Source organism: Heterodontus francisci, chromosome 6 (assembly GCF_036365525.1).
Source record: "Heterodontus francisci isolate sHetFra1 chromosome 6, sHetFra1.hap1, whole genome shotgun sequence".
Taxonomy (NCBI): Eukaryota; Metazoa; Chordata; class Chondrichthyes; order Heterodontiformes; family Heterodontidae; genus Heterodontus; species Heterodontus francisci.
In genome coordinates this window covers 38,028,409-38,056,272 of record NC_090376.1, presented here as the reverse complement: position 1 = coordinate 38,056,272, position 27,864 = coordinate 38,028,409, and the positions used below count along the sequence as shown (strand labels likewise).

General features: G+C 42.8%; 1 protein-coding gene across 5 annotated transcripts in view; it reads right to left on the bottom strand.

Moving 5' to 3' along the window:
• stard13b (StAR related lipid transfer domain containing 13b) overlaps positions 1-27,864 on the bottom strand; it is a 617,921-nt gene that overhangs the window by 398,434 nt on the left and 191,623 nt on the right. For all 5 annotated transcript variants that reach the window (XM_068033490.1, XM_068033491.1, XM_068033489.1 and 2 more), the window contains one exon: positions 17,005-17,163. In XM_068033490.1, the coding sequence (XP_067889591.1) occupies positions 17,005-17,163 (159 nt within the window). The remainder of the gene's footprint in view (positions 1-17,004; positions 17,164-27,864) is intronic.

Genomic DNA, 27,864 nt, shown 5'->3' with positions numbered 1-27,864 from the left:
CACAATTCAACTTGTCATTTATAATAGATTGATATGAGTAAGAAGTGTAATATCTTCAATTAGAACAAACAAGATCAGACTAAACGTTATCTTATTGATGTTTCTAGTATCAGATCTGGTTATAAAGTTTACAGGAGGGGCAGGGAAAATGGCAGAGGGGGTAGAGTAGCCTTACTGATTAGAAATAATATCACCTCATTGGTGAGGGACGATATAATGAGGGGAAAGCATCCAGTGGAGACCTTATGGGTGGAATTGAGGAACAGAAGAGGATCTAAAACTGTAATGGGTGTTGTGTATAGATCCCCTGGTAGCAGTTCTGAGGTGTTAGATTGTATAAATGCACAAATTAGGCAAGTGTGTAACAAAGACAGAGTAGTATTAATGGGGGATTTTAACTTACACATAGATTGGGAGAGGCAGACTAGCACCTGTCAGAAAGGTAGCGAATTTCTGGAATGTGTCTGGGATAGTTTCCTACAGCAATATGTCCTAGATGTAACAAGGGGATAGGCCATATTAGATTTAGTTATGAGTAATGAGCCAAATTTAATTAGTAGCCTAACTGTGCGCGAACATTTATCAAATAGTAATCACAACATGATTGAATTCAAGGTAGCGTTTGAAAGTGAAAAGCACGAATCAACTACTAGAATTTTAGACTTGGGTAAGGCTGACTTTACTGGGATGAGATAGAGACTGTCCATGGTAAACTGGGTAGATCTGTTAATGGGTCAAATGACTGAAGAACAGTGGAGAATATTTAAAGAAACATTTAACGAAATACAGAGTGAGTACATACCCCTGAGAGGACATCAAAATCAATAAGAAGAAATTTTATAGTTACATAAAGGGAAGGAGGATGGTCTAGAGCAATGTAGGCCCACTAAAAGATGAACTGGAGATATTATCATTGATAATGGGGAAATGGAAAACATGTTGAACAATTACTTTGCCTCAGTATTTACAGTTGAAAAGGAGGATAACTTGCCGGAAGTCCCGGAAAAATTAATAGCCGATAGGGGACAGGGACTTAATGCAATTAAGGTAAGTGAATCATCAGTAACAAGGAAATTAATGGAACTAAAGAATGAGAAATCCCCAGGACCTGACGGTTTCCATTCAAGGGTGTTAAAGGAAGTAGGGGAGCACATTGTAGATGCCCTAACTATAATCTTTCAGAGTTCCCTAGATTCAGGAGTAGTCCCTCTGGATTGGAAAGTTGCAAATGTCACTCCACTTTTTAAGAAGGGTGAAAGGGGGAACCAAGGAAATTACAGACCAGTTAGCCTGACATCTGTGGTAGGCAAGTTGCTGGAGTCTATAATCAAGGATAAGGTGACCGAACACCTAGAAAAATTTCAGTTAATCAGGGACAGCCAGCATGGATTCATGACAGGAAGGTCATGCCTGACAAATCTCACTGAATTTTTTGAAGAGGTGACTAAGGTAGTGGACAGGGGAGTGTCTATGGATGTTATTTATATGGACTTCCAGAAGGCATTTGATAAAGTCTCACATAAGAGACTGTTAACTAAGGTAGAAGCCCATGGAGTTGAGGGCAAATTATTGACATGGTTAGAAAGTTGGTTGAGTGGTAGGTGACAGAGAGTGGGGATAATGGGTAAGTACTCCGATTGGCAGGATGTAACTAGTGGTGTCCCGCAGGGATCTGTGTTGGGGCCTCAATTATTCACATTATTCATTAACGATTTGGATGATGGCATAGTAAGTCATATATCCAAATTTGCTGATGATACAAAGTTAGGCGGCATTGTAGACAGTCTAGATGATAGCATAAAATTGCAAAGAGATATTGACAGACTAGGTGAGTGGGCAAAACTATGGCAGATGGATTTCAATGCGGGCAAGTGTGAGGTTATCCATTTTGGACCAAAAAAGGATAGAGCAGGGTACTTTCTAAATGGGGAGAGGTTAAGTACAGTGGATGTCCAAAGAGACTTGGGGATTCAGGTGCATAGATCTTTAAAATGCCACGAGCAAGTGCAGAAAATAATCAAAAAGGCTAATGGAATGCTCGCCTTTATATCCAGAGGATTGGAGTATAAAGACACAGAGATTATGCTGCAGCTGTACAAAACCCTGGTTAGACCCCACTTGGAGTACTGTGAGCAGTTCTGGGCACCACACCTTAGGAAGGATATATTGGCCTTGGAGGGAGTGCAACGTAGGTTTACAAGAATGATACCTGGACTACAGGGGTTAACTTACGAGGAGAGATTACACAAATTAGGCCTGTTTTCCCGAGAATTTAGAAGGTTAAGGGGTGATCTGATTGAAGTCTTCAAGATATTAACAGGAAAAGACAGGCTAGATAAAGATTAAAAATTTCCACTGGTTGGAGATTCTAAAACTAGGGGGCATAGTCTAAAAATTAGGACCAGACCGTTCAGGAGAGATGTTAGGAAGCACTTCTTCACGCAAAGGGTGGTTCGTGATCTCATGATCTCATTTAATGGCATGACAGGCTCGAGGGGCTGAATGGCCTATTCCTGTACCTATCTTCCTATGTTCCTATAATTGATGCAATCCCAAATATTGTGTATTTAAACTGATATATTGAGCTTGTGGTAGATACAACACGAGGCATATTTGGGGGTTTTCTTTGTACCAGTTGTTTTGGTCTGTTGATGTAATTTACAGGCCAACAAATTAGAGCAAAGTGGTTGTTTTGATGTCTTTTGAAAACATTACTTGACTCCAGAAGCCAAGTTGGTACTAAGATCCTATCTGGTACAGAGTCAAGGTCATCACAATACTTTTGCAGATTTCATTGACAACTCTCTCCTGCCTTAAAAGCCTACCTACTAGAAAGGAACTTGTAATTGAAATGGTAATGGACCGGTCATGTGTCATGTTCAGCTCATTTCAGTGCCATAAATTAAGGAAGAGTTAACTGCCTGAATACACTTTAGTAAACAGTAAGCAGGCTTGGCCCTAAAGGTGGTTGTCAGCTAATTTTGGATCCATGGAGGATGCTCACATTTGGCTCTGGTTTTTGTCCTCTTTTAAAACCATCATAACCGTGATATTTTACAGTGAATTATTAGTCTACTGAAATTGGTGAAGATGTGATGATTGTTGCAATAGCCATCAAACTGCAGCCATATCCTGGAGGTGTATTTGACAATTTCTGCATGTGCGTGTGTGTAGATGTAACAACAATCCACTCTGTTTTGAGGTGGACATTTAATGAAAACAGTTGCAGATCTAGGATTAGCTGGTTATAAAAACAAAAGTTCTAAAAAATCTTATCATATCCCTCAGTTCCCGTAAAACAGGTGGAATAAATTAAATAATGTTGCATCAGTTTGGTGTTGTCTGAAGGATTTCAGCGAACACTGGAAGTTTTAGGCAGAACTGTGAATTGAAAGACTTAACCCTGCTGTCATGTCAAGAACACCCTGTTCAATAACTCATTTAACATTGTCCAAATTGGCCACATTCAAACAAAATGGCACATATCCAGAATATTTTGATGTTGAATGGGTAAGGCTCACATTTTAAAATCAAGATGTTCTGGACATTCCCATGGACATCACATGCCACATCTGGGTATCCATGTACACACTGTGTACATAAGTTCCTTCTAACATTCTCCAATACATCAGAATTATTGACACGATAAACACTGAGCAGATTTTCTTCCTTGGTGCGTGAGCATAAAGTGTTGCATGAGTGAATGCACATAGGGACAATCAAGCAGGGATGGACGCACACCAATCTGTCCAATTTTTCTGTATGTGCTCCACCCTTATAATATCTTACACCCAAGAGGAAAATCTGCCCCATCTCTCTAGTACAAAAAGTATTTAAAAGTCTCCACACCTTTCTAATTCTGGGATATTTGTGATCTGGTGCCAAAGGCAATCTGATGTTGAGGACCTGTATAAGACAAATGATTGCATGACATGCAACTCTCTAATGGTCTCTATTGCATTTGGTTGGCAGTTTTTGCATATCAATTTTTTTATTAGATTCATGGGATTTGGGCTTCGCTGGCCAGACCAGCATTTGTTGCCCATCCCTGATTGCCCTTCAGAAGGTGGTGGTGAGCTGCTTTCTTGAACCGCTACAGTCAATGTGGGGTAGGTGTACCCACAGTGCTGTTAGGAAGGGAGTTCCAGGATTTTGACCCAGTGACACTGAAGGAACAGCAATATAGTTCCAAGTCAGGATGGTGTGTGACTTGGAGGTGAACTTGCAGGTGGTGGTGTTCCCACGCATCTGCTGACCTTGTCCTTCTAGGTGTTAAAGGTCGCGGGCTTGGTAGGTGCTGCCTGACTAGCCTTGGTGCATTCCTGCAGTGCATCTTGTAGATGGTACACATTGCTGCCACTATGCGTCTGTGGTAGAGGGCGTGAATGTTGGTGGATGGGGTGGCAATGCTTTGTCCTGGATGGTGTCGAGCTTCTTGAGTGTTGTTGGAGCTGCACCCATCCATACAAGTGGAGAATATTCCATCACACTCCTGACTTGTGCCTTGTAGATAGTGGATAGGCTTTGGAGAGTCAGGAGATGAGTTACTCACTGCAGGATTCCTAGCCTCTGACCTGCTCTTGTAGCCATGGTATTTATATGGCTACTCCAGTTCAGTTTCTGGTCAATGGTAACCCCCAGGATGTTGGGTGTTAATTGTTTTCAGGTGGTGCGTATTAATTGGCGACTCACCTGTTCTCCGATCTATAGGAGCAGACTGAAAAGGGGTTATTGGTTGGAGATGCATGATATGCAGTGTTTGTCTCTGTAAGTAAAAGCTTAATAATTCAATAATTCAGAAATAGAAATGGAGAGAGAAATCTCAAGGAATTGATTTTTTTTTAAAGAGAACACAGGCAATGTAATATTCTCTCTAGCAACTGTGCTTTGCAGTTTTCCAATTTGACCTAGTTTACTCTTACAATTGGGGGAATGGCATTAGGAGAATTGCTTTTTTGGAGAGCCGTGCAGACACAATGGGCTGATGACCTTCTTCTGCACTGTAAGGATTCTGTGATTCTGTGAATTAACCTTCCTCTGCAGATGAGTTCTTAGTACTATGACCAGGTGAGAAAGGTATCTAGGGGTCCTTTTTAGCCTTCACCTGCTCTTACTGTTACAGGGTTTTGTTTTAAACATACTGTGTTTTGAGCACCCCCTTGGTGAATCCTTGTTCACTGCTTTCCGATTATAAGGCAAATAAATGAGCACAAACAGACTTTCTTAGGTTTAAAAAAGAAAAATGGCACTATGAACTCATCTTCAAAGAAACATTAATTCACAAAGAATCACAGATTTCTTACAGCGCAGAAGGAGGCCATCTAATTCATTCACTCATAACTACAACAAAAAACCCTCCTCAAAGAGGGGCAGCACAGTGGTTCAGTGGTTAGCACCGCAACCTCACAGCTCCAGGGACCCGGGTTCGATTCTGGGTACTGCCTGTGCGGAGTTTGCAAGTTCTCCCTGTGACCGCGTGGGTTTTCGCCAGGTGCTCCAGTTTCCTCCCACAGCCAAAGACTTGCAGATGATAGGTAAATTGGCCATTATAAATTGCTCCTAGTGTAGGTAGGTGGTAGGGAATATGAGATTACTGTAGGGTTAGTATAAATGGGTGGTTGTTGGTCAGCACAGACTCGGTGGGCTGAAGGGCCTGTTTCAGTGCTGCATCTCTAAATAAATAAATAAAGATTGCCTCAAACCTCTCTACTTTATTTTTCTTCTCTACTTGCATGTGCATATCGCATATGCATGCTAGCGTGGGGCGTGGCGTGTATCTATAGGCGTTAACTCGCTGTAGTCCTTGCTTGTAGGTAGATCTTCCTTTTCGTTGAGGCCCAGTATTCTTCTTAAACCTTGTTCACTGTAGGAGACTTTTCTCTCTCAGGGTTCATATGTCTTCAATGGTTTCCAAAGCTGGTGAGAGAGATGTGAGCAGACAGGAGAGGGGCGGCAGCAAGCCAGCCACGAGAGGTCTTTTCAGTGCAGGAGCATGCAGTGCATAAAAACACTTTTTAACTGGCTGATTCCATGCAGAAAGTAAGCAAATGCTTTGTACTAACTCCCCTGATAATTCATCTCTAGCCTAACCTGACACTCCTTAATTTTAAACTGGAGCTTTCCCTCTTCATGCTCTGAGTCAAATAGCATAGTACATCGAAATTATCTAAGCTTCACAACATTTTAAAGACCTAGATTATGTCCTCAATTGATTTCTGTGCTTCAATGAAGTCAAGTTCAGCTCTGTGAATTTGTCTGCATAGGTGATAGCCCGAAGTTCGATTCTTGTAATTTGACATCCTTCTCAACCCATCAGTGTCCTTTTGAATGGGCAATTGCCCAAATGAGACCAATTATACTATTTGAGGCAGTGACACCCTGAGTTCTTTCCAGGCACTGCATGTGTCAACCTTGCAGCAACTTGACAAGTGATGATATACTGGGATCATAGAAAAATAAGTGGGCAGGATAGGAGGTGTACCAGCTCTATTTTTTATTTGATCCTGGGATGTGAGCATCAATGGCAAGGTCAGCATTTGTTGTTAATATCTAATTGTCCTTGAGAAGGTGGTGGTGAGCTGTCTTCTTGAACGATAGTGCTGTTAGGAAGGATTTTTCACCCAGCAACAGTGAAGGAACAGCAGTATAGTTCCAGGATAGTGTGTGGCTTTGAGGGATACTTGCAGGTGGTGGTGTTTCCATGCGTCTGCTGCCTTTGTTCTTCTAAGTGGTCAAGGTCACGGGTTTGGAAGGTGCTGTCGAAGGAGCCTTGGCAAGTTGCTGCAGTTCATTATGTGGATGGTATTATTTGTCCTTAAATTTTTCCTAAAGAAAAATGGCTGACTCAAGTTAAGAACCTGAACCTCTTTTTTCAATGAAGCTGCTTTGAAAATGTTACCTAAAAGGCTGTGCAACAGTATTTAGTTGCCAGGGTTACTTCAAGGAAACATAAAATTGTTTTTTTTGTGCCAACAGTTCTATCTGTGCAGAAGAATGGACAAAAGAACTGAACTCAAGAGGTGAGGTGAGAGTGACTGCCCTTGATATCAAGGCAGCATTTGACCGAGTATGGCATCAAGGAGCCCTAGCAAAACTGAGGTCAATGGGAATCAGGGGGAAAACCCTCTGCTGGCTGGAGTCATACCTAGTGCAAAGGAAGATGGTTGTGGTTGTTGGAGGTCAATCATCTGAGCTCCAGGACATCACTGCAGGAGTTCCTCAGGGTAGTGTCCTAGGACCAACCATCTTCAGCTGCTTCATCAATGACCTTCTTTCAATCATAACGTCAGAAGTGGGGATGTTCGCTGATGATTGCACAATGTTCAGCACTATTCGTGACTCATCAGATACTGAAGCAGTCTGTGTAGAAATGCAGCAAGACCTGGACAATATCCAGGCTTGGGCTGATAAGTGGCAAGTAACATTTGCGTCATACAAGTGCCAGGCAATAACCATCTCCAACAAGAGAGAATCTAACCATCTCCCCTTGACATTCAATGGTGTTACCATCGCTGAATTCCCCACTATCAACATCCCAGAGGTTACCATTGACCAGAAACTGAACTGGAGTAGCCATATAAATACCGTGGCTATAAGAGCAGGTCAGAGGCTAGGAATCCTGACTCACCTCCTGACTCCCCAAAGCCTGTCCTCCATCTACAAGGCACAAGTCAGGAGTGTGATGGAATACTCTCCACTTGCCTGGATGGGTGCAGCTCCAACAACACTCAAGAAGCTCAACACCATCCAGGACAAAGTAGCCTGCTTGATTGGCACCACATCTACAAACATTCACTCTCTCCACCACCGACGCACAGTGGCAGCAGTGTGTACCATCTACAAGATGCACTGCAGCAATGCACCAAGGCTCCTTAGACAGCACCTTCCAAACCTGTGACCTCTACCAACTAGAAGGACAAGGGCAGCAAATGCATGGGAACACCACAACCTGCAAGTTCCCCTTCAAGTCACACACCATCCTGACTTGGAACTATATCGCCATTCCTTCACTGTCGCTGGGTCAAAATCCTGGAACTCCCTTCCTAACAGCACTGTGGGCCTACCTACCCCAAATGGACTGCAGCAGTTCAAGAAGGCAGCTCACCACCACCTTCTCAAGGGCAATTAGGGATGGGCAATAAATGCTGGCCTGGCCAGTGATGCCCAAAAATCCCATGAATGAATAAAAAAAAGAATGGTCAATAAACAATCATTCTCAGCTGCTAGTATGTAATTCTGCTTTTTCCGGCCTGTTTCAATAAGAATGATTGAAATATTCTCATAAGCTTGCTTTTTGTGCTTTACTTCCTGCAAGGTGCTGGATAAATTTGAGTTTAAAATAATTGTGTAGGAAACTATTTCAGGCATTTCGCAATAACCATTTCTACCAATGTAGGTTAATCAGCATTCTTATTCAGATGTAACAATGTGAAGTAAAGCTCAGGCTGGGACATAATTACTAGTAATCCTCATTGCATACCTAGGCCTTTTTCTTCAAATTTCGCCTTCTGTTGCAAGCACCCCCAAGCGTACAGATTGTGGAGCATGCATTGACCTATATGTTTTTTTTCTACATCTGTTAGACCTGCTGCTTCTGAGTGAGTTGGCTATCATGACCTATGGAGAACAGTTCTCCATTCCTTCATGCTGTCCAAAATTGAAAGAGACACATCAGTAAAACAGGCTTGCTTTTACATTTTATTACTTTTACCAGCCATTTAATTTATTTTTTCCCTAGCTGGATTGATACACTGTACATTATTTCATAGCATCATAGAATGTTACAGCACAAATACAAACCATTCAGCCCATCCTGCCTGTGCCGGCTCTTTGAAAGAGCTATCCAGTTAGCCCCATTCCCCACAGCCCTGTAATCATTTTCTTTTCAAGTATATATTCAGTTCACTATATTTATAATGTTTATGTGGTTAGAAATAAAGGGGATAACAAGGTTCAGAACCACTCTTCCAGGTTTTTCTGTTTGAATGTTCAGTTATTATGCACTGGTTGTAATGCACCTGAACTCCAAGAAAGTGTTCTGAGTAAACATGTTCCTGAGATCCCACTAACAAAAGTGGGGACAAAACAATTCACACTTAAAGTCTAATTCGTGCACATGGAGTAAAATTTCTGAGAGAATAACAAAGATACCACTTTATTGAGACATTAACTCATACTGGATTCACATTTACTGTTATTTAGTGGTAACATTTTTACAGTTTGTCATGAATAAATTCATTAAAAATTACTGCTCCAATATACTCCTTAAACTTATTATAAGATACTAGTATGCATAATTCCTTTTGAGAATGATCACATGTCTCTATCTAATTCATTATTACTGTACAGAAAGCACATTTCCATGATTATCAGTTGAGTGCACTCAGATTAATGATATAGTACCACAAAGAACCAAGTGCTCCATCTAGCAAATTACAGTATAAATACGGTTAAATAGTGTTCTATATTTACAACGTAAGATGCAAACTTATTCTCTGCGTGTAATGAAAAAATTCCATTAAAAATTATAATCTTGAATAATGGGACAGAAAGAAATGCTGAAATAACGCTGCAGAGCATTCTGAATGAGAAACCACTCTGGAAGATTGATAGTGCCTGTCAAGGGCAGTCCAACCTGCTGTCATTGACATTCTATCATACTGAGCTTTCTTCTTCACTAGATCAATGGAGAAATAAGGAAAGTCACAAATGGAAAAAAGAGCTTAATTTCTCTTTCATTCTGTGTAGAGCAGTACCAGAGCAGGATCTACTTTTATTTGCTGAGATAATGAACAACTCAAATTTGCAGTGTCCCGAATTCAATACTTTTCCCTCTGAAGGCTTTGCCTGTAAAACAATCATATTTCAAATGTGACTCATTTTCAAGATATTTGGTTTTTGTTGACGCTTCTTGGAGCTATTAAGACCTAGAAGCATGGACAACTGTGTACATACAGTGCTGGCCCTTTGATCATTACTTCCCTCCTCTGGTTATCGTCAAATCCAGAGCTATTGGAGAGTCAGTAATGTAAGTTTACAAAACACAGCACCTTCAGTCTCTACAAGTAGGGAAGTCAAATACCTGCAAAGTTAATCACACTTGAAATGTATTTTTTCAGATAAGCTGATACCTGAAGAAAGCAAAACAATATCAATCTTTGAGACACAGCGACTTTAACAAAGCTATCCAATTAGTCCTATTGCCCTGCTCTTTCCCCAAAGCCCTGCAATTGTTTTCTTTTCAAGCATAAATCCAATTTTCCTTCAAAAGTTACAATTGAATCTGCTTCCACCAGATCACACCAATTCACTGTGCAAACACTGAAAGGTTATTTGAAAACCAATCTCAGGATGCTTTACAGATATTAGAAGCAATTCTGGCTTTCCACCAGCTCTAATGACACAGTAAATCTGCAATCAGAGTCCAGCCTGAGAAACAAACTAAGCCATTGGGTTAACTCTGCATGGATTTCCCGGCACTTTATAAACCCTTGAACCTCAATTTAAATATTTAGAGGGCTGGGATTTTCTCTTCCCCACTTTATAAACATTTATATTTTGAACTGTTGTGAGAGAGGTCCACGCATGTCTGCGTCTAGGTAAGGCATTCACAGTTCTATCTCGGCAGGAACCTTGGCAATGTAAACATAGCTCTGCTTAGCTAGAACCTGAACTGCAGCTACTGGTCTCAGTAAATGCACCCTTGATTTTCAATCACTTTTGAGGATCTCCCTGTCGTCCTTTGCAAATCTGGGCACACTTACTTTCAAGTCACAGCTGACTATGCAAGATGTGCATGTCAGAGTTGGTGCCACTTCCAAGGGTATTAGAAGAAGATAAATGCAGCATGTGAGAACTACTCAATGTTTGTTCAACTCAAAAATGTGTGCAAACAAAAGTAAAAATCCTTTAAAGGGCTGGATGCGTAATGGAAATATATAATAAGTTACTCTTATAATGTCTCCATTTTACTTTTCTTTAAACACTGATCTGAGTTTGCAAGCTTCACTGGATACAGGCTGTCTGCCATTTTCTTTTAATGAGGTCTTACATGATGTAATGTTGCTGTTTCCATAACTAACATCCTGAAAAAACTTCCAGGTCTGCTGTCAGTTTCATTGCGAGCTTCAGTGAGGGAAAACCACAATTCACAGATCTCATTAAGCACTCAGGGTGGCAAGGGCACAGAATGTACTCTGGGTGGGGGATTTCAATGTCCATCACTTGAAGTGGCTCAGCAGCACCACTACTGACTGACATGGCTGACTGGACTGGTGGTGAGAGAACCAACAAGAGAGAAAAACATACTTGGCCTCAACCTCACCAATCTACCTGTCACAGATGTGTCTGTCTATGACAGTATTGGTAGAAGTGAAGGACCGTCTTCATACTGAGGATACCCCCCATGGTGTTGTGTGGCACTACCACCGTGCTGAATGGGATAAATTAAAAACAGATCTAGCAGCTCAAGACTGGGGATCTATGAGGCACTGTTCACCATCAGCAGCAGCAGAATTGTATTCATCTGCAATCTATAACCTCATGGCTGAGCATATCCCTCAGTCTACCCTTACCAACAAACCAGGGGATCAACCCTGGTACAATGAGGGCTGTGCAGGAGAGCATGATGCATGGGAACACCACCACCTGCAAATTCTCCTCCAAGACACATACCATCCTGACTTGGAAATATATCGCCGTTCCTTCACTGTCTATCGCCGTTCCTTCACTGTCGCTGGATCAAAATCCTGGAACTCCCTCTCTAGTACCACTGTGGGTACACCCATACTAGATGTACTGCAGCAGTTCAAGAAGGCAGCTCATCACCACCTTCTCAAGGTAATTTGGGATGGACAACAAATGCTGGCCTTGCCAGCAATGCCCACATCCCAGTGAAATAATAAGAAAATGCCAGGAGCAGTAACACAAATACCTAAAATTGAGGTGCCAACTTTGTGAAGCTACAACACACGACTGCATACATGCTAAACAGCAGAAGTATCATGCTATAGACAGAGCTAAGAGATCCCACAACCAACAGATCAGATCAATCCTCTGCAATCCTGCCAAATCCAGTTGCGAATGGTGATGGACAATTAAACAAGGAACTGGAGGAGATGGCTCCACAGACATCCCCATCCTCAATGATAGGGGAGTCCAGCACATCAGTAGAAAAAACAAACCTGAAACATTTGCAACCATCTTCAGACAGAAATTCCAAGTGGATGATCCATCTCGGCCTTCTCCTGAGGTCCCCAGCATCACAGTCTTCAGCCAATTCTATTCATTTTACAAGATATGAAGAAATGGCTAAACACAGTGGATATAGCAAAAGGCCATGGGCTCTGGCTGTAGTACTGAAGATTTGTACTCCAGAACTAGCCGTGCCCCTAGCCAAGCTGTTCCAATACAGTGCCAGCACTGGCATCTACTGACAATGTGAAATATGGCCCAGGCACGTCCTAGCCACAGAAAGCAGAACAAATCCAATCCAGCTAATTACTGCCCCATCAGCCTACTCTCAATCATCAGTAAAGTGATGGAATGTCATTGACAGTGCTATCAAGTAGCACTTATTCAGCAATAACCTGCTCACTGACACTCAGTTTGGGTTCTGTCAGGGCCACTCGGCTCCAGACCTTATTACAGCCTTGGTCCAAACACGAACAAAAGAGCTGAATTCAAGAGGAGAGGTCAGAGTGACTACCCTTGACGTCAAGGTGGCATTTGACTGAGTGTGACATCAAGGAGCCCTAGTAAATTTGAAGCCAGTGAGAATCTGGGGAAAACTCTCTACTGGTTGGAGTCATGCCTAGCACAAAGGAAGATGGTTGTGGTTGTTGGAGGCCAATCATCTAAGCCCCAGGACATCGCTGCATGAGTCCCTTAGGGTAGTGTCCTAGGTCCAACCATCTTTAGCTGCTTCATGAATGATCTTCCCTCCATCATAAGGTTAGAAGTGGGGATGTTCACTGATTATTCACAACTCCTCAGATGCTGAAGCAGTCTGTGCTGCATGCGGCAAGACTTGGACAACATTCTGTCAGGCTGAAAAGCAGAAAAAAACACTTGCGCCACACAAGTGCGAGGCAATGACCAGCTCCAACAGGAGCGACTCCATCTCCCCTTACAGTTCAACGGCATTATCATTGTCAACAACATCCTGGGAGTTACCACTGACCAGAAACTGAACTGGACCAGCCATATAAATACTGTGGCTAGAAGAGCAAGTCAGAGGCTGGGAATTCTGCAGTGAGTAACTCACTTCCTGACTCCTCAAAGCCTATCCACCATCTACAAGGCACAAGTCAGGAGTGTGATAACAAAGAACAAAGAACAGTACAGCACAGGAACAGGCCATTCAGCCCTCCAAGCCTGCGCCGATCTTGATGCCTGCCGAAACTAACACCTTCTGCACTTCTGGGGCCCATATCCCTCTATTCCCTTCCTATTCATATATTTGTCAAGATGTCTCTTAAACGTCACTATCGTATCTGCTTCCACCACCTCCCCTGGCAGCAAGTTCCAGGCACTCACCACCCTCGGTGTAAAAAACTTGCCTCGCACATCCCCTCTAAACTTTGCCCCTCGCACCTTAAACCTATGTCCCCTAGTAACTGACTCTTCCACCCTGGGGAAAAGCTTCTGACTATCCACTCTGTCCATGCCGCTCATAACTTTGTAAACCTCTATCATGTCGCCCCTCCACCTCCGTCGTTCCAATGAAAACAATCCGAGTTTTTCCAACCTCTCCTCATAGCTAATGCCCTCCAGACCAGGCAACATCCTGGTAAACCTCCTCTGTACCCTCTCCAAAGCCTCCACGTCCTTCTGGTAGTGTGGCGACCAGAATTGCACGCAATATTCTAAGTGTGGCTTAACTAAGGTTCTGTAAAGCTGCAACATGACTTGCCAATTTTTATACTCTATGCCCCGACCGATGAAGGCAAGCATGCCGAATGCCTTCTTGACTACCTTATCCACCTGCGTTGCCACTTTCAGTGACCTGTGCACCTGTACGCCCAGATCTCTCTGCCTGTCAATACTCCTAAGGGTTCTGCCATTTACTGTATACCTCACACCTGCATTAGACCTTCCAAAATGCATTACCTCACATTTGTCCGGATTAAACTCCATCTGTCATTTCTCCGCCCAAGTCTCCAACCAATCTATATCCTGCTGTATCCTCTGACAATCCTCATCATTATCCGCAACTCCACCAACCTTTGTGTCGTCCGCAAACTTACTAATCAGACCAGCTGCATTTTCCTCCAAATCATTTATATATACTACAAACAGCAAAGGTCCCAGCACTGATCCCTGCGGAACACCACTAGTCACATCTCTCCTTTCAGAAAAACACCCATCCACTGTTACCCTTTGTCTTCTGTGACCGAGCCAGTTCTGTATCCATCTTGCCAGCTCACCTCTGATCCCGTGTGACTTCACCTTTTGCACCAGTCTGCCATGCGGGACCTTGTTAAAGGCTTTACTAAAGTCCATATAGACAACATCCACCGCCCTTCCCTCATCAATCATCTTCGTCACCTCCTCAAAAAACTCAATCAAATTAGTAAGACACGACCTCCCCTTCACAAAACCATGTGATGGAATACTCTCCATTTGCCTGGATGGGTGCAGCTCCAACAACACTCAAGAAGCTCGACACCATCGAGAACAAAGCACCCCACAATCATCTTAAACATTCACTCCTACCACCACCAATGCACAATGGCAACAAGATGCATCTACAAGATGCACTGCAGTAACTCACCATGCCTCCTTTGACAACATCTTCCGGACCCATGACCTCTAACACCTAGAAGAACAAGGACAGTAGGCGCATGGGAAGATTCCCTTCAAACCACACACTATTCTGACTTGGAACTATATCACCATTCCTTCACTGTAGCAGGGTCAAAATCCTGGAATTCCCTCCCTAACAGCACTGTGGGTGTACCTACACCACATGGACTGCAGTGGTTCAAGAAGGCAATAAGAGATGGGCAATAAATGCTGGCCTTGCCAGTGACGCTCACATCCCATGAGCAAGTAATAAAAAAAAGTCCTAAGGAAGTGTCAGCTAGCCAGCCCAATATTACCTTCAGGTTGAATCTAAGACGTGCTGCTGGCCATTCATACATAATGGTGATCTATTGCACAAAAATGTATCAACAATAAGAATATTTAATTGATGAAGAATACAGCACCCAAAAATGATAAAACTAAGGAGTATATTATTTATATATTGAAATAAAAGTAATCTTAGAGTTGAATTATTCAAGAGAACACTTTTGATATACTTCAATGGTGAACCTGTGTTGCCAAATTGAGGCTAAGATGTAAGATTGATGGATCTGACCTTTAATCTTGATTGCATTATTCAGCTGCTCGTCTATTTGGCAAAATACAAGCATCCTTTACTGCTTAGTGAAATGAAAAGATGTTTGGCTGAAAGACAAGACTAAAAGTTGCGTCAGAGTTCTTTCAACCTACACTTAATTTGTAAATCATTACACATGAAGTCCATTAATGTTATTGAACTTATCTTTCTAATCTGCAGTAATTTTAAATTTGCTCACTAATCAGCCTCAAAGGTCCCTGTATCACTTCATCAGGTATCTTCACAACAGACTATGGATTTGTTCACCAGATCAGTGACTTTCCAGAGCCACTGTTTGAAACTAGCCATAGGAGTTTGCAGCATTGGTCTAGTACCCAGTGATTAAGTACAGTTCAGCTTGCAAAAGCAAAATACTGCAGATGCTGGAAATCTGAAACAAAAACAGAAAATACTAGAAATACTCAGCAGGTCAGGAACATCTAAGGAGAGAAAAGTAGAGTTAGAGTTTCAAGTCGATGACCTTCCATCAGAACTGGCAAAGGTTAGAAATTTAATAGGTTTTGCACAAGTGAAAGGGGGGAGGGGGTGAAGAAGAACAAAAAGGAAAGTCTATGAGATACACAACTTTTGTTTCTTTACTAGGCTTTGTACCATAAAACTTTTTTTGTCATTTAATGCCTCCTGCCCTCCATCCTATCAAAGACCTTCCCTTTTGTTCTTTTCCTCCCCCAGCCCCTTTCACTTGCTCAAAACCTATTACATTTCTAACCTTTTCCAGTTCTGATGAAAGGTCACTGACCTGAAATGCTAACTCTGCTTTTGTCTCCACAGATGCTGCCTGAACTGCTGAATATTTCCAGCATTTTCTGTTTTTGTTACACCATTTGGCAAGCTCAGCTCTCCACCAGGCAATCTCAGTGTGACACTGAGCAGCCTACATCCAACATCCTGTAATATCCTGTCAATGCCAGCACTTCAGTATACACCATCAGGCAATGTCAGCAACAAAAATGATAACAACTCGCATGTATTTAGTCCCGTTAATTTAAAAAAAAATAGTAGTTAACAGCAACATAAGCAAAATGCACACTGAGCCACAGAAGAAGAGATTAGGAGGGTTGATCAAAAGCCACCTTACACCTAATCTCATTACCCACCTGCCCAATACCCACCTGGAGTTAAAATGGGCAAAAGCACGAATGATTAAGTACTGATGAGTGCATATTGATCACTGAGTATTAATGAGCGAGTATTGCCATATTTTTAGTACAACACTAGTTAAGTTCACTGAACAGATTTCTTACCAACTGTCATCCACATAATCATGACAGTAATAAAATGCACTGAGGAGCAGCTCCATAAAACAAGATGAAGCATTAATGGCAAATAAATAGTTTGAACAAATTCAGGCACAGCATCTATGGAGAGAAGTGACAAGTTAATGTCGCAGGCATAACCTTTTATCAGAACAGTATCTGATTTTTTCCAGCACTTGATTGTTTTTGTTTCCAGATTTCCAACATTTACATGAATTTGGTTTTGATTGAAAATACATTCCACCAGGCATTTCCCACTGCTATCCTTTTCTGCTGTTTAGTTTATTGTACTTGAAATGTGTTGAATAGATGAGGCAGGAAAGAAGGGATGTAAGGATCACTTACTGGCTGTTGATGACCTTGACGTCTCTTGGTGGCAGGGGTACTGATAGGGGAGGGACTGGCACTAAGTGCATCCTCAATGTCCAAGTTCAGCTGGTCGAGCTTCCTCATCAACAAAGTCATGGAGTCTGTCCACTGAAAGACATCCTCATATGGCATTTCCTGTAAGAATCATCAATTGAAGAATCATCACAACTAGTGGTGTTATACCCGCACAAGTAAAATATGTAGCAGATGTACTGAAAGATTGTTTAAATCATCCCCAATACATTCTTTTCACTAAAAACAGTATTTTCTGCTCTTTTCTACTTTTACCTTTTCCTCACTATATCAAAAATGGTGAGTGTTTTATAAAAATTCAGTCTTGGGATTTGGGCATCACTGGCAAGGCCAGCATTTCTTACCCATTTCTAGTCACCCTTGAGAAGGTGCTGGTGAGCTGTTTTCTTGAACCACTGCAGTCCCTGTAGTGAAGGTATTCCCACAGTGTTGTTAGGTAGGATTCCAGGATTTTGGCTAACAATAATGAAGAATGAATAATATGTAATTATATTGGAAACCTGGGCTTCAAATAATCATGAGGAGCTCACAGTTCAACTGCAGACAATATTATTTTGGCTGTCCAATGATAGCATGGTTTCACTTTAATAACAGTTTATTGACCTGCGTTTGTAACAAAAACAAATTTTGATCTGTTATCTCTGGAGTAACTCAAGGATCTATCCCCGGCGCCTTCCTCTTCCTCATTTGCATGCTTGATGACATGGGGTCAGCTGCCATGTGTGCACAGATGACACTCTTCCATCAGTCTACCTCTCCACTACTTCTCCTGGCCACTACACTGTCTCCAAGCTGTCAGGTTGCTTGTCTGACATCCAGGGCTGAATTTTTGGGGTCCTTCGAAGATGGAAATGGATGCGGGGGTGGGGGGGGGGGGGGTGGTGCCCCGAAAATACCAGCACCAGGTGATGTGTCAATTTCAAGGCGCCGGTTCTGGCGCCAGCAATAATGAGCAGTGCAGGGGTAGGGCGGGACAGGAATCCCACCCTTCCTCCAATTAAGGACAATTAATATAGATTAAGAGCTTGTTAAGAGCTTTTAAGGGGTTGCAGTTCTGATTTTGAAAGAGGCACATGGGTAAGACAAAACAGATCAGTTGGGGGTGGCGGGAGAGTGGGGAACCAGTCATGGCACCCCCAGGGCATCACCCCAGCCCCATAAAAGGGTCAGCGGGAGAAAGGGGTCTCACCTCTTAGTCAGGGAGTGCCCTTGGTGCAGCACAAGTGGTAGGGGGAGTGAGCACTCAGCACCTGGGCTGTGAAGGGGGTCAGCACCGCCCCCCACCATCGCTGGGGCAAAAGAGCAGAGGGCAAGGCTGCCAAGGGCAGTGGGCAGCCACCTGCCCAGAAGGAAAGCTCCAGCTGGCAATGGGGGCACGACTCTCAGATTTTGGGCCCAGTGGTGATGAGGACCAACATCATCTGCAGGAAGTGCGGAGCCCTGAGCATCAGGAGCCATGGAAGAGGAAAGAGGGGCAGAAATGCAACAGAGGCCGGACTGTCAACACAGGATCTACTGCTGAAGTCAGAGCTACCTGGAGATGAATGAGACCCAGTGCTGCAGGAGACCATGACTCTCCAGGCAGAACATCACTAATATCTGTGCCCTCATTGCCGAAGATTTTGCTCCTCACAACTCCTCATGCCCTGCCAGTAGGCATCAGTCACTGTGTCCTTGAATCTCTTCGCTTCTGGCTCCTTCCAAAAATCAGCTGCGGACCTTGGTTGTATCTTGCAAACGACTGCACACCACTGCATCTCACTGGTCACTGATGCCATTGTTACTGGAGCTGGACAGCACATTCATTTGATGACAGTCACCGCCTTGCAGGAACAGAGGGCATTGGGTTTCGAAACCATTGCTGCATTCCCTTCGGTGCAGGGCATCATCGATTGCACACATGTGGCCATCAAGGCACCCTGTGACTGACCAGTAAGATCCATCAACAGGAAGGGCTTACACTCCCTCAACGTCCAACTGGTCTGGAACCACAACAAGAGCATCCTCCATGTGTGCACTCACTTTCCTGCCAGCTGCCATGACTCCTTCATCCTTCACCAGTCTAGGCTGTCTCAAACCTTCACTCCACTCCAAAGTGTGTGGATGTATCCTAAAGGGCAAGGGATATCCCTTGAAGTGATGGCTACTGACCCCTCTACAGGAGCCCCAGTTGGAGGCACAGAGGCAATACAACTAATGCCATCTACTCACTAGGACAACCATTAAGCAGGTCATTGGGGTTCTGAAGATGCGATTCAGGTGCCCTCCAATACTCTCCTGCAAGGGTCTCGATCATAGTGGTAGTCTGCTGCACTCTCCATAACATGGCCCTCCAGAGATGTGTGGACCTTGAAGACACTGAGGCCCTGGAAGGAGGCAGCTCATCAGTGGAGGAGAAGGGGCAGGAGGTAAGAAAGGAAGAGGAAGATGAGAGGGAGGGAGATGACTCTGAACAGAGAGGTGCTCCTGCTGCATGACAAGATGGCCTCCTCCTGCCATCCTCCAGGAACTGGACCTCCTTTCTCTTCCTCTTGGTGCATGGGAAGGCTTTGGTACAGACTGCAGATCTCTCCCAGCAACCAGCAACCTCAGTGGCTGACTTGGAGTGTCTAAATGAGTCCCACACTTCATCTGATCCACCTCCATTCCCACCCACACCTCTAAGTGGACAGGAAACCTGTCGCCATAGCAATTAAGGGATCACCCCCATGAAAATTGGAACTTTAATCAGTTTTCCAACGGAGATGGATTTCTGACCCAAAAACAAAATTAGGGAATGTAGTTAACCTAAGCAAATTCAGGAGGGCAATAAAAGGCTCGTAAATTGGACAGATAAATGTCAAATGAAAAATGGTACAGAGAAATGTGAGATGATGCTTTACAGGGGGAAGAATAAGGAGAGGATATAAACCCGAAATGGTAAAACTTTAAAAGGAATTGAAATGATTCCCCCCTGCTCTCATGCTCACATCTCTGTCCTGGGATTGCTGCAGTGTTCCAGTGAACATCAACGCAAGCTCGAGGAACAGCATCTCATTTACCGATTAGACACACTACAGCTTGCCAGACTGAACATTGAGTTCAATAATTTCAGAGCATGACAGCCCCCCATTTTACTTTCATTTTTAGTTATTTTTTCTTCCTTTTTTTTTAACATTCTTTTTTACATTTTTTACAATCCTTTTTTTTGCATTTATTTCATTTCATCTTTGTTTGTTCAGTTTGCTTACCCACTGTTTTTTTTCAGGTTTGCTCTTGCTGCTGTTCAATATTCAGTGTATTTACACACAATCTGTACTAATGCTTTGTCTTTCAACACACCATTAACATATTGTTTGCCTTTGCTCCATGACCTTTTGGTCAGCTATGTGGCCTGGTCCAATCTAGACCTCCTTTGTTATCTCTTGCTCCACCCCCACCTCACTTGCTTATAACCTGTGACTTTTCTAATATTTGTCAGTTCCGATGAAGGGTCACTGACCCGAAACGTTAACTCTGCTTCTCTTTCCACAGATGCTGCCAGACCTGCTAAGTGATTCCAGCATTTTTTGTTTTTATACCAAACCTTAGGGCCTGCCTTTAACTAATTGAGTCACTGGCCTGGACAAAACAATTAAGTTCAAGCACAATCTTTTGGGAGAGGTTGATGGTCTCAATAAAAACTCTAATGACCACATTAAACGACATAAAACCATTTAATTAATACATTTAAACATTATTGTGAAATTTGTAATTAAGATAAAATTTTGTAACTTAAGCACCTTGGAATGTTTAATTGCATTAAAAGGTGCTATGTATATGTAAGTTGCTGTTTAGTTACACCAGTGTGCTTTGTTGAATGATAATTTTCTTTAATCCACTGACTGGAGATTTGAATTTATATATTTTTTAAAAAGACATTTAAAAACAAAAGTTACAATGATGAGTTTGCTGGCAGCTTAGGATGGTCACCTAATTTACAACATGGCATCCTACACTGCAAGGACTGGGGGGGGGGTGGTGGGGGGGTGGGGAGATGAAATGTCTGCTCATATCCCAGCAAGAACCAAGACTGAGGAAGTTTAAAGGAACTGTTTGTTCTTTTTCTTTTGGCCAGAAGAAATAGTGCTAAATGCTATGTTTGAATCACTGAGTGACTATCATGTGACCCCCCCTCCCCATCTGCGGGTTTAAGCTGGTGTTTTCTCTGCAGCAGAGGAAAAGCAACTGGACTCTGACATGTGCAAACCCAAGTGGGGGTCCCTCTCTCTCTCCATTCCAGCTTGAAAACTTTCAAATCCTGCCTGTTGACTGATCACCTCTGCATACTCCGGCTACAATCAGAAACCCCATTGCAGGAAATCATCTGCATCACAAGAGACCCACCGAACCAGTCATCTACCTCTTCAAACTAAAAACCTCAGGACCACCGAATTCAGCTCGAAACCAGTCGACTCATGAAACACCACAGACTGTATAACTGTTTATTTTCTATGGACTCTAACTCAACCAATCTACCTTTCCCCACTCTGTAACCTATTTTTGGGTAAACCTCTGTTTTGTGTGTGTGTGTGAAAGTTGGTGCATTATTTATTATTTTTATTAGTTTGGTTTATGTACAATAAAGTTAACCTCTTTCTTTGTTAAACTCATGAAAACCTGTCCAATTGGTTCTTGTTATGATTATAGCAAGTATGTAATCAGACAGCTACTGAATTGGCCAGTACATCCACTTTAAGAAAGAATTAAACCTGTTGTGGTCAAACAAGGAGAGGGAAAAAAGGGAAACCCTTCATTCCCTCCTCACTTGACGGTAACAACATTAAAGGGTGCTATGTATATGTAAGTTGCTGTTGTTTATTTTGTTAATTTGAATTTTCAGTTAATGAGAAAAAATGCTGTCAAAAGTTTCTTTCAAATGCATTTTGACTCATTTGATTGGTTTATCAACAAACTGTGATGGTGACATGTTGACATATCTATTTTCCAATATAAAAGCATGTGACAGAAAATAATAAGCCAAAAGACTTGCAGGTTGATAGGTAAATTGGCCATTATAAATTGTCATTAGTATAGGTAGGTGGCAGGGAAATATAGGAACAGGTGGGGATGTTTGGTAGGAATATGAATATGGGATTAGTGTAGGATTAGTATAAATGGGTGGTTGATGTTTGGCACAGACTCGGTGGGCCGAAGGGCCTGTTTCAGTGCTGTATCTCTAATCTAAAAAATATTAATGTATGCAATTAGAGTGCATAATAGGCAAGATTTTTTAATACAATCTAAATACTTTTGACACCTATGTTACACATTACTCTTATAGGTCAATCCTTGCTCTGTACACTGCTATCTGAGTAATTTTCATAACATGCCCCAACAATGAACAGAAAATCCATTGCAAGATTACTTTAACTCATGTCGCCATAGGACCTTCCTTGTTGTTGACAATGACAGAATAACATTACACTAGCCTTAGTTTGGGAACTTAAGTGCCAAACAAATTTATTTGCTACAATAATAAGTAGATAATAGCATAAACATAAAATGACCTGGAATTTGCAGTCGTAATAATGGTGAGGCTGTCAGCACTTGCCGCTATCATTGTATAAAACTGACTAAATTCTGGCGCTCGCACGTGCGCAGTTAAATGCGGAAATCTGGAAATTTCTGTCAATATTACCCTGCTGCTCCACAGGGTTCACTGTTACAGTCTTCGCATATAGAATCAACACAGAATCACTGATTTGACATGAACTTCAACTATGCACTATTCTGCTGTAAAAAAGTAATGAAAATGTTATGCCTTGTTTAATCAGGAGTAACTGAGTTTTTTAATGATATACTAGGCCATAATTACCGCTGAACAACCTCTCTGGCCTTGAAAAACTAATTTTATAAATGTAGAGTCTCATTTCCCTCAGAAAAATAATTAAAAATGCAGATTTTAAAAAAATATTAACTTTTATTGTTTTAAAGTATTTTTATGCTATTTAAGCTTCTCCCTTAAACTCTTGAGGACGAACCATTCTTTATTTTGCTTTCCATACAATGATTTAAATGCGATTTATATTCCCTGATTTTTACTTCCTGCTTTGCTCTTTGTGAGAACTCTTCCATCTGACTGGCTGATCAGCCTGCCTTCTGCCTGCCTTGTTGCTGGATGCCACAGATCACCTGTAGATAGCGGCAAATTAACCTGACAGCAGAAATAAAGAAACTTTCACTCTCGAGCAGGGGTTCTCAACTGGGGGTCCATGGCCCCATAAGGGTCCGCAAAAAGGTTTCATGGGGTCCACCAAAAATACATAGACAAACTATTCCACCTTAATCGCGAAAGCCTCATCTTTCTGACCGACCTGCTGCACATCTCCTAATTTCAGATTTTCAGCAGTGATTCCATTCTGTAATCAGAAATCCATACTGTACCTGCTAGAGGTTATTTTTAAAATTCCCTAGGACTGGATGGTATAACTTACTGTGGGGCCAGCCTCCTCCAAACTTGCTCAATCAGTCAATATTATCTCGCCATTCTCCACGCTGCCTGAACCACACAAGAAGGCTCGAGCACCAGATTCCACACTCCAACTGTCACCACTTCCTCATGTCATAATCTTAAGCTGTTTAGAGCCCAGTTGACACAAGCAAAATTCCGAACGCAACAGACCAGTGGAAGCAAACAAAGACCATGATATGGACAGGGCCTTACTTCATGATTGATATCCAAGGTGGTGCAATGGGAATTTAAGAAATCAGGAATGCGTGATCATACACATATTGTTGCTAATATAGATCGGAATGAGAGAAAAACTTGAGTGGGAAGGAGCGTTGTAATACTCTTTCTCTTTAAATAAAGATTATTGCCCATGTCAGCATGAAAGAGACAAAATGCTGATTTTTTTCAAACAAAATATTGACATTTTTAACATGCTGCGTAAGAGGGCAGATTTGGGTAAGTTTCTGCAGATGTTTGTTTGCACCTGCAAAAGCAACTTGCACTACCAATCCGAACAAAACCTTTTTAAAGTGCTCTCCTTTCTGTTTAATTTTTTTTGTTGAAGAAGCAGCAATTGTCATGCCAACTTGCTCAGCCTTGTGGAGGGTGTCTTCCTCCTTGTCAGGCTACTCCAGTGACAGTAGCGGGGGTGGGGGGGTGAAATTACAGGTATGTTTGAGCTTTTACTATCTCTCATTCACGAGACATTGGGATGAACTTTCCCGCGGGCCTTGGGACCCTGAACATAGAACATTACAGCGCAGTACAGGCCCTTCAGCCCTCGATGTTGCGCCGACCTGTGAAACCATCTGACCTACACTATTCCATTTTCATCCATATGTCTATCCAATGACCACTTAAATGCCCTTAAAGTTGGCGAGTCTACTACTGTTGCAGGCAGGGCGTTCCACGCCCCTACTACTCTCTGTGTAAAGAAACTACCTCTGACATCTGTCCTATATCTATCACCCCTCAACTTAAAGCTATGTCCCCTCGTGTTTGCCATCACCATCCGAGGAAAAAGGCTCTCACTATCCACCCTGTCCAACCCTCTGATTATCTTATATGTCTCTATTAAGTCACCTCTTCTCCTCCTCCTCTCTAACGAAAACAACCTCAAGTCCCTCAGCCTTTCCTTGTAAGACCTTCCCTCCATACCAGGCAACATCCTAGTAAATCTCCTCTGCACCTTTTCCAAAGCTTCCACATCCTTCCTATAATGCGGTGACCAGAACTGCACGCAATACTCCAGGTGCGGCCGCACCAGAGTTCTGTACAGCTGCAGCATGACCTCGTGGCTCCGAAACTCGATCCCCCTACTAATAAAAGCTAACACACCATATGCCTTCTTAACAGCTCTATTAACCTGGGTGGCAACTTTCAGGGATTTATGTACCTGGACACCAAGATCTCTCTGCTCATCTACACTACCAAGGATCTTCCCATTAGCCCAGTATTCTGCAATCCTGTTACTCCTTCCGAAGTGAATCACCTCACACTTTTCCGCATTAAACTCCATTTGCCATCTCTCAGCCCAGCTCTGCAGCCTATCTATGTCCCTCTGTAACCTACAACATCCTTCGGCACTATCCACAACTCCACCGACCTTCGTGTCATCCGCAAATTTACTAACCCACCCTTCTACACCCTCATCCAGGTCATTTATAAAAATGACAAACAGCAGTGGCCCCAAAACAGATCCTTGCGGTACACCACTAGAAACTATACTCCAAGATGAACATTTACCATCAACCACCACCCTCTGTCTTCTTTCAGCTAGCCAATTTCTGATCCAAAGCACTAATTCACCTTCAATCCCATACTTCTGTATTTTCTGCAATAGCCTACTGTGGGGAACTTTATCAAACGCCTGAGGTTGGGAACATATGTGGATCCCAAGCCCATGTATGGTTTCAGCACGCCACTTCAGGAAGCAACTTTATATGAGGCGGCCTCCTAATTGGCTGCTTCCGTGTTCACTGTCCAATTAAGGATGGCGGCGGACCAGAGAAGTGGGAAGTTCAATAGGAAGGCCTGCAACAATTGCCAGACCAGGAGAGGTGAGCACTGCTGGAGAAAAAGGAGACCTAGGGGTCATAGCAAAATGAAAGCACTCACGAAGGCCTCCCTCGTCAGTGGTGATAATGATGCCAAAGAACTGTGAGGGACCTCAGGGTAATGTGTTGTCCCCTCCAGAAGAGTGCCTGAATCTGCTCCTGGGCCCCTGTGATTCCCTGACACTGCCAATTAATTCAGCCATCCATGTTCCACCGACCTCCTGGCAAGAGGCTGCCTCTGCAGCGTTACCGAGTTCCCGACACAGTGGGGGACTCATGTGACACCAGGAAAGTTGCAGTACGAGGAGAAAATGGCCCTTGACTGGGGCCTTAATTGGCTTTGTTTCCTGCCCACCTCTGTGGAGCGGGCTGCTGATTCCCATGGCAGCCTGCAGCTGGGAAAGTCGCCTGGAAGTGGGACAGAATTGAGGAGCCATCCTGACGGGGCTTCCTGCTACTTTCCTGGCCTCACTGCCTCCAAACACAACTTCAAGGGGCTGGTAAAATTCAGCCCATTAACTTTGACTTAATCAAACCACAGCTGGAACAGGGTTGTGCAGCTAAATGGCCCACTTCTGTCCCAATGGTAGTGCATTTTTCTGGTCTATGTAACAAATGTAATATTTTCCAGAAATCACACCTGTGGGTTACAAACTACTTTGGTGAGAATACTGAAGCTAAAATGCCACGCTCTTTCCCACCAAAGCTATCAGAAAAGCTCAGTTACATTTCAACAGACAGCTTCCTCAGAATTCAGTGAAATGTTGCTGGAGACATTTTGGTGTGAATGCTCTAATGAATACAGCACTGCTTCTTGTGCAGCACTGAAAACGTTGGACCCAATTAGCACAACCTATTTATGTGAAGCTGGATTTTCAGCAGTGACATCAATGAAAACAAAGTACCAAACCAGTATGAACATTGACCATGACATGCCCGCATGCTTGTCGAAGATACCTCCACGCTTTGACAGAATTGTTGCTCAGCACCAGCGACAAGTTTCACATTAATTAAGTAAAATAAAAATAATAACACATATATGGTTCATTCTATAATTTTTGTACAGAAAAAATATTTGTGTTGTATTACAGGGGATCCACAACATTTTTATAACTCTGGAAGGGGCCTCAGAGGGAAAAAGTTGAGAACCTCTGCTCTAGAGCCTGCTAAATCTTCGTGGGCAGCTGTTTTGAACGTCAGCAGCAAGTACCTCCCCTTTGCTGCTGACCGCAAAATCCAGGCCAACCATGTATTTACAGTAGGAGTTCAGTTTTGCAGTATCCTCATATAGTAGAAAATAACAGATAGTTTATGACATTGATTTTTTAAAATGTTTTTAAGTGTAGATATGGAAAAACTGTTCCCATTGGTGCAGGGCTCAAGAACAGGAAGGCACTGATTAAAGGTAATTGGCAAAAAAAGCAGTGGTGATGTGAGGAAAACTTTTTCACGCAGTGAGTGGTTAGGATCTGGAATGCACTACCTGAGAGTGTGGTGGAGGCAGGTTCAATCGAGGCCTTCAAGAGGGAATTGGATTGTTATCTGAAAAGGAAGAATGTGCAGGGCTACGGGGAGAAGGCCAGGGAGTGGCACTCGGTAAACTGCTCTTTTGGAGAGCCAGCGGAGACACGATGGGCTGAATGGCCTCCTTCCATGCTGTAACAATTCTGTAACTCTGTGAAGAAAATCTATTCCTTACCAACTACTGAAACTACTGGAGTTCCGAAGAAGGGTCACTGACCCGAAACGTTAACTCTGCTTCTCTTTCCACAGATGCTGCCAGACCTGCTGAGTGATTCCAGCATTTCTTGTTTTTGTTTCAGATTTCCAGCATCCGCAGTATTTTGCTTTTATTAAACTACTGAATCTATCTGGCTTATCATGATCGTTTGACGAAGTTCTAGTCTGATAACTCTTTTCCAAAGTGCCAGATAAACACAAATGTGGCAGAATAATGTGGGTAGTGAAGGGGCTGCCCATTATACATCCCACCCAATATATTTTCCTAAGTTCCGAAGAAGGGTCACTGACCCGAAACGTTAACTCTGTTTCTCTTTCCACAGATGCTGCCAGACCTGCAGAGTGATTCCAGCATTTCTTGTTTTTGTTTCAGATTTCCAGCATCCGCAGTATTTTGCTTTTAATATATTTTCCTGTTGACTTACTTTTTAAATTCTTATTAGCATATTGACTCAGTTGTTCATTCCCTCACACAGAGTCATAGGATCATAGGAAATAGAAGCAGGAGTAGGCCTGCTCCGCCATTCAAATAGA